The 7,744-nt window shown below is 31.9% G+C and overlaps 1 protein-coding gene across 1 annotated transcript; it reads right to left on the bottom strand.

The window, feature by feature from the left end:
* Nucleotides 1–1,145: 1,145 nt before the first annotated feature.
* On the bottom strand, nucleotides 1,146–2,166 carry LOC114174469. The gene is made up of 5 exons (XM_028059309.1): nucleotides 2,125–2,166; nucleotides 1,812–2,004; nucleotides 1,726–1,763; nucleotides 1,549–1,653; nucleotides 1,146–1,463 (listed from the first exon to the last, which is right to left on the bottom strand). Exons 1-5 carry the CDS (start codon nucleotides 2,164–2,166, stop codon nucleotides 1,146–1,148), a joined length of 696 nt encoding a protein of 231 aa, XP_027915110.1.
* Nucleotides 2,167–7,744: the final 5,578 nt, after the last annotated feature.

Below are 7,744 nucleotides of genomic sequence, written 5' to 3'. Positions count from 1 at the left end.
GGCTAGTTTCTATAGGAGGTTTGTGTCAAACTTTAGCACACTACAAGAAATTCGCTTATTATCTACGCCAATTTTTCGTAGGTAATGTTCTGTTTTCGTAGGTAATGCGATTTTATCTACGAATTACCTACGAAGCAAATTTCGTAGGTATTGAGCTGGTAGGTAACTTTATCTACGAAATTCGGGCTTCGTAGATAAATTACCTACAAATATTATCTACAAAAAGGGGACACAGATAAATATCTACAAAAAACCTACGAACATGATTATCTACGAAAAATGTTGTAGATAATTTACAACTGGAGTTATCTACGAAATATTTCGTAGGTAACTTATCTACGAAAACTGTCATGGGTAATTTATGTGCGATATTCCGCGTATGTAATTTACCTACGAAAATCTTCGTAGGTAAGTTATCTACGAATATTGTCGTAGGTAACTATCTCCAACATTCTGCATGTGTAAGTTACCTACGAAGATCTTCGTAGGTAATTATCTAGGACAGACTTCGTAGGTAATTTTCATACGAAACTTTTCGTAGGTAATGTTATAATATTATAAAAAATTTAAAATAATTTTAATTTCTAAAAATTATTATTAAATATTAACTCTACCTGTAAACAATGCAGTAGACAATTTTTTCTACTTAATTATAACCCATAAAAGATTCTAGAATAGAAAATATAACTCATAAAAGATTCTAGACATAAAAGCTGGCCTTGGCCTCCATCTGTAGATCCTACAAACATCCCAACATTCAAATAATACCTTCAAGTATAACAACATAGTTTTCCAAAGGTTTAACACCATTCATATCATCACATCAAAACATTAAAAACTACAAATATTAAATAAAGTAGATAACAAAGATTGAGAAACTAACAAATAATCTACATAGGTCAAGTCCTACAATTTAAAAACTAACTAATTTTACCCCTAGTTCAACAAGTCCTACAATTACAAACCTAACTAATAATCTGCATAATGAGAAGAGTTTTGTCCATGATGGCCGTCCCTCTCCCGAGCATCATCTTGGTTTGGATCCTCATTTTGTGGTTGTTCATTGCGTCTTGCAAAATGGTTTGTGCAGCGGGAGGAAGAAGAGGGAGAACAACAGTTACTAGGGATTCTAATTTTCTTTGCAGTCATTGATTCTCCTCCCTAGATTGACGAAACTCCTCCCTAGATTGACGAATTTCTTCTTCCAACCTTAGAATCTTTTGTGAATCCATAACTGCAGAACTAGATGGTTGTTGTGTGAAGGCTTCCCCGCAAAGATGATTTTCATTCAATTTTCCAACCCCATATACCCTTCCCTTAGGATTTTTGCCACTAGCGGTAACTAACCAACTTTTTTTCCTTAACTTCTCTTCTTCACTTGGGTCCAATGGAGATATTTCTTCTCCTTCACCACAAGAAGCGGCCTCAGATCTTGCTTGGGAAAATACAGTTTGAAATTCCTCCTGTTATTCAAAAATAGACATATTATATAATGGCAAATCTTTATATTTAAAAAGGAGGAAAGATCTAAAAAGTTAGAGAAATTACATATGTTTGTTTAGATCTGTGATCTACAAAATCACCGGTATTCTTGCGAACATGAGTATAGTGGAAAAGCTCATCAAAATGTACAGGACGACCCAATTGTTCTGCCTATAACCAAAACTAATTAATCATGACAAAATAGTAATGAAGTTATATAACAAAATTTTTTAGTGTACATACCATGCGAAAGGCATGCTCATGGATGGTGATTGAGCCACCTGTGTGCAAACATCCACCCTTCTCAGATGCTCAATTCTTTTGATTACGAGCACTCTTTGATCGAAACTTGGGTTGGTTCCACTTAGCAAGCAAACTGCTCCATACTCTATCAAACATCCAGTGAGGTTTTTTCCCAGTTTTTCTTGCTTCCATGAAGATTTCAGAAAGTCTATGAGAGGCCTTTGTGTTGAAAATCTTTCTAATTTTCTCCTCAAGTTCAGGTCTCCAAGTAACCTTTCTCTACATTAAGAGATAATATAGTAGTTAAGATATTGATTATTACAGTAAACAATATATGCAAAGAAATTAAATATGCTTAATTGAAATCTAGTAAAGGGTAGGTTACAAATATAAACTTACCTTGAACCATTGGAAGAAGATCTCCTTCTCTTCATCCAACATTGCACCCCAAGTTAACCATGGCTCAACATATTGTTGCTTAATTGTCTTTGTGATTTCCTTGGAGGCAACTCTACTTGGGTAAAACCTAATAATATAAACACATTATGGAAAAATATGATGTCAATATGAAAAAAACCATATAATATAAAGGAAAAAATGATTTCAACTAGTATTGATTATTACCCATCATTACAAGGTTCAATAATTTCAAGCATTGCACCAACATGAGGGTCATCGTCTTCATTTATGGATGGTTCACCTGCTTCTTCGGTAGACATGTGTTGGTCTTCCTGAATTACATTATGAATAGATCGGGTGTGTATTGAGGTTGGTGTATCATTTTGTTGAGAGGGGGAAGATAATGATGTCAATCTAGCACCAACACATTGGGAAGCCATAGATGACGGTGTAGGTTCATTAACATGAGGTTGCACAGGTTGAACAATGGGGGGTTGAGAAGGTATGGGTTGGTCAATTGAGGGTTGGGAAGGGGTAGATTCGGCTATTGATGGTTGGGAAGGAATTGGTACAACATTTGCAGTTGTAGAAGGATTTTGTTGATCAATAGGGGATTCAAGTACAACACCAATTAAGACCCCATTTCAGTTTAAAGACTGCATGTCAAGAAATGTACCAAATTTTACTTTTAGCAAAATACCTTTACAATCTTGAGTAGTTGTCCAAACATCAATTTAAGGGCTCATTGAAAACTCATGCTCTGTCAAAGTTAATAATTATTGGATAAATCCTTGATACAAGAAGAACAAAATTAATCCTTGATTAGAAGATCTTTAATAATTAATTATGGATAAATCCTTCTCTTTAAGATGTATTATTGTGATAGACCGGACACATTGTGTTTTGTTATTCCTTTAATTACTACAGAAGGGAAAAAAGGAGTATTAAACACATATTGAGGAAGGAAGTCCCATACACATCACTACACCAAGCCTAGACAAGAACATAGTTCATGCCAACTTCACATATTGAGTTTCAAAGCAAAAGTTCTGAAAAACGAATGCTACACTGTAATTATATGTTAATTACCCAAAATAGTTGAGGATGTTGATTATTTTATCTGCTAAGTCTTCAGCAGAAGGAACATGATCCTCACAACAAATTGTAGTTGCTCCCAACTGCAAGAACTCTTGTTGAAGTTCTAGAGGTGATCAGAGTGGAACTATGTAAAAGAAAATAAATTGGCAGTGCTTACAATTTGGTGCTAAATCCGGATAGGTGATCAGAGTTGGTTTGTCAGGATCCTCATAGACTATGACAGACACAGAACCACAGCCAGTTCGAATGTGATGCTCCTGAAAGGCAATCCAAAATGAATGGTGGAATGAGAAAAGGGTACACAAATCCAAGTTGGAACTTTTAATTAAATATCAGATCCTTACATGAGAAAAGTGTTCAAAAAATAGTTTAAAATATCATATCAAACTATTGAATGCAGATCTTGTTTCTTGAGTTAAGCAAAACATATAGATATAAATAGTTTTATGTGATTCTATGTCATGCATGGCTATAAAAGGGTGCATATCAACACATGCATGGCTATAAAAAGGTGCATATCATCACTATATACCATTTTTAATTTTCTTGTTAACCTACTGGAATCTTTCACTGAGAGAAAATTTTAGTGCAGATAGTGAAACTAGTGGAATCTTAGCACAAATCATTGCTTCTTTTTTTGCTTCTGCTGCTGGTCAGAGAATATCAGAACTCCACCATATGATTTCCTGCAACTAACCTACCATTTGCCTTTATATTTATGAGTTTTTCTGTTTTCCATTACGGTTCTTATAGTGTTTTTTTTTATTGTTCTCAATTCAACCCTCTAATCGAAAATGAATGGTGGAATGAGAAAAGGGTACAAAAGTTGAAGTTCGAATGGGAAAAAGTTTGTGAGCATAATTAGCATATCTAATTAGGTGAATATATGTTATAGTTGTAACTTGAAATGATTAGGCAGCTGATAGAAGATAATTTGGGAAAATATATCTTTAGATATTTTATTTGATATTTTTAAATAATTATCTTATTTAATTATATCATAAAATATTAAAAGATAATAACTACCAAATCTTTTTAAATATGACAAGATCTTCTTGAATCTTTTTAGTTCCACAACAAACAAATATATCTTGAAGATATTGGATTATTTAGAAGATAATTTAAGGAGATTGCAAAGGGTTGATTTGGAAAATTAATACAAATATTAATTGGTGATAATTTATCATATATCTTTAAGTAATTAATTAATTTAATTATATTAGATATTGATATTATCAACCAATTATATTTGTCAAATAGTCTATATCTCTCCAAGTATTTTTAAATATTTATATTTATCTTTATTTCAAAAGATATTTGAGAGATTTTAGCAACAGAAAAGCCCAGTCCAATTCCTATATAAAGAGACCAAGGGAGAAGTAGAAAACAAGCTCGGGACTTCGGAGTTTTGGAACCCTTAGGGGTGCCTAATTTCGTTTCCTTTCTCTCTCTTTTCTTCTCTCTATTCTTCTTTTTATTTTGTATTCCATGGATTGCTAAACTTCTTGGGTTGATTCCATTGTAATTTCATTATGGATTTTGAGGTTAGAATGAATTAATTTCTTTGTTCTTTTTATTATTGTTGAGGTTTTAATTCATCTATGTCTTTTATCTTTGAATCTCGTGAAAAGTAATGATTTTAAATCTATATGCATGTTGATCATATGAGTTCAAGGGTTTTTAAATTTAATTGAGACTTTACTTTGATTTTATTTAGAAACTTTCATGTGATTAAATGAGTTTTTACCAATAATTGAGACTTTACTTTGGTTAAAGGTATTTACTCTAATGAAAATTAATCGAGAGTTTACTTTGATTAATTAAGCTTTTTATTTGGTGAGGAGATAAAAGAATAGACATGATTAGGCATAGTAAAATTTGATTGAGACTGTACTTTGATTGAATTTACTATGGATAATCTAAAAGTTCTCACTTTTAATTGAGACTGTACTTTGGTTAAAAGTGAGAACGCCAACAAATTAATTGAGACTTTACATTGATTAATTTGCAAATCTACAACAATAATTAATTGAGCAATAATCTTTAGATAACCGATGATGAATCTATTTTGAAAAAGCAATGGAATCAATCTACTTTCTTTTCTATTGTTTTTATTTCTTTTTATCTTTTAAATTTTATTTCTATCTTTGTTTATCTGAATCCCCTATATTTTTTATTTTGTTTGACTAACCGCTTTGTATAGTTTTATAAGAACTAATTTGTTAAAAATCAATTCTGTGTTCGTTGGGAGACGACTTTGGGTTACTTTACCCTTACTATTTTGTTGACTACTTTCTTAACAATACTGAAGTTGTTATAGATAAGTAGTATTAATTTGAACGCGTCAACGACAGCGTTATCAAATTTGGCGCCGTTGCCGGGGAACACGGTTAGAATTTATATCATTTTAGTTCTTATTTTTATTTTTATTCTTTTGATTTTATTTATTATTCTTATTTTTGTTTTATTTTTATTTTTATTTTTATTTTTTTGTTTATCACTAACATTTTCTTTTCTCAATTTTTATTCTAACATTTTTTAATTTTCTTTAGTTATTTAATTTTATTTTATTTAGTTATTTTTTCAAGCGTAATTTTTGTTTGAAGAATTTTGTTGGGAAATTTGTGAAACTAGTTGGGAAAAACTTTGGCTAAGGAAAGATAAGGTACTTAAGTTGTCCATGGAGACGCACCTCTCTTTCCTGGAAGTCTACTCAACAAGCTTTCAACTTATCTCTTTTCAGAAAACCTCTTTCAAAAATGCAAAATAATTTTTCATATGAAAATAATCAACTGTGTGATTTTCAAGTGAATTATGATTACTATCCACAGCAACCACGTGATTTTCAGCAACAAATTGTCACACCTACTTCTGCACCTGATATAAGTGGGTTAACTTTACGACAATTTAATGATCTATATCCTAGATCATCTTTTTTGGGATATGAGCAACAACCATATTCTGAGTGTCCACCTCAGCAACCATATGTTCCAAATAGTGTTCAGCAACAATATGTACCACCACAGCAAGTTGAAGCAACCAATGGACCATCCTACAGGGAAGTTATGATATTAATGGGTGAAGTTATAGAGAAATTAGAGTCCATGGATAAAAGGTTGCGAGTTCATCAAAGATGCAGAAACATTGAGCAAGAGTGGTACGAAAATAAGCAAATATTGTCTGATATGTTGAGGGATGCAAGTAAGAACAACTTCATAAAATTACTTGTAACTGTTAATACCACCCCTCAACCCCATCAGAGATTTCTTGAAAATCCAGATTTTAATACACTTCGTCATGAAATCAAAGATGTGCTTCTAAAGTTGGCCATCAGAGCTGAACAAATGTCTGAAGATTTGAGTCAGCTAATGAATGATGCAGTGAGAAAGGTCACTTTGGAAGATATGATGAAAATGATGACTGAAATGATGAAGATGAATCAGACAGATCAAAAAGAGATGATGAATGCCGCCACACAAAGCTTGCAGAGTCAGTCTGAAAAATCAATAGCGGAATCACATCACATCGATATATCTACTGATGGATATAATGATTGTCATAGTAATATGTCTACTGATGGACATATTAAGGATGTTGCTGAAGTTGATGAAGAAATTGAAGGTTCTCACACAAACATATCTACTGATGGATATGTTGATGATGCTCAATGTGAATATAAAGTTGTACCCATGGATGAGGATATGAGTACAAATGATCATTTTCAAGAGCAAAGTTGTGAGAACAATACAATGGAGGAACCAAGTGCAGTTGAAGAACCAACAATATTCGAAGATGCAGCTGAAGCATCTACTATTGCAACTAACTTGGTTAATAATGAAGCAGCAAATTCAACTACTTCAAGTGCAGATTTTTGCTCACAAGGTGAGATTATGAGGATTACTGATGATCCTGTTAACAATCTGAATGCACTTGATGATGCTCAAGTTGAGTTGAAGCCACACAATCCACACATCAAATTTGTTGATGTGAATGATGCAAATAAGTTTTCAGTGGTTATCTTTGTTGACATGGCTGCAGAAAAAGAAGAAAGGTTGCTGCAACAAGAAAACAAGTTAGATTCAAATTCTTTTGAAAGCATTGTTGATAAAAAATTTAAATTGCATGCATATTTGTTTTTTGTTTTTGATTTTAATAAAAAATATAAAAAAATTTCAAAAATATGTTTTTTTGTTTTTAGTTTTCATAAACTTTAAAAAGTAAAAATTAAAAAAATGGTACAAGCTGACTTGTACTTTATAAAATTAAAGAAAATAAATTTTGACATATGGCCAGATTAAGCCAGAAATGAAATTTTTTTTCGTTTCCTCCCTAAAATAAGTCCATCAAGGACATTTATTTTTTTTGAAATAAGTGTGGGGGAGACAAACTGTAGGTAGGCTTTTTCTTTTTTGTGTTTTTCAATTTTTTGTTTTTGTTTTCATTAAAAAAATTGTGATTTATTTTTGAGAAAATTGTGAAAGTATTAACTTTTTACTAAGTGAAACTTTTAAACAATGTCTCA

Source organism: Vigna unguiculata, chromosome 2 (assembly GCF_004118075.2).
Source record: "Vigna unguiculata cultivar IT97K-499-35 chromosome 2, ASM411807v1, whole genome shotgun sequence".
NCBI lineage: Eukaryota > Viridiplantae > Streptophyta > Magnoliopsida > Fabales > Fabaceae > Vigna > Vigna unguiculata.
This window is presented reverse-complemented; position numbering and strand designations above follow the sequence as displayed.

What these genes read in the sequence shown, in the direction of transcription:
- LOC114174469 (XM_028059309.1), bottom strand. Translation starts at nt 2,166, where the DNA reads ATGTTGGATGAAGAGAAGGAGATCTTCTTCCAATGGTTCAAG. An exon ending in GTTTCGATCAAAGAGTGCTC is followed by an intron (nt 1,764 to 1,811) that starts GTAATCAAAAGA and finishes GTTTGCACACAG; the next exon opens with GTGGCTCAATCACCATCCAT. An exon ending in ATGAGCATGCCTTTCGCATG is followed by an intron (nt 1,654 to 1,725) that starts GTATGTACACTA and finishes TTTTGGTTATAG; the next exon opens with GCAGAACAATTGGGTCGTCC.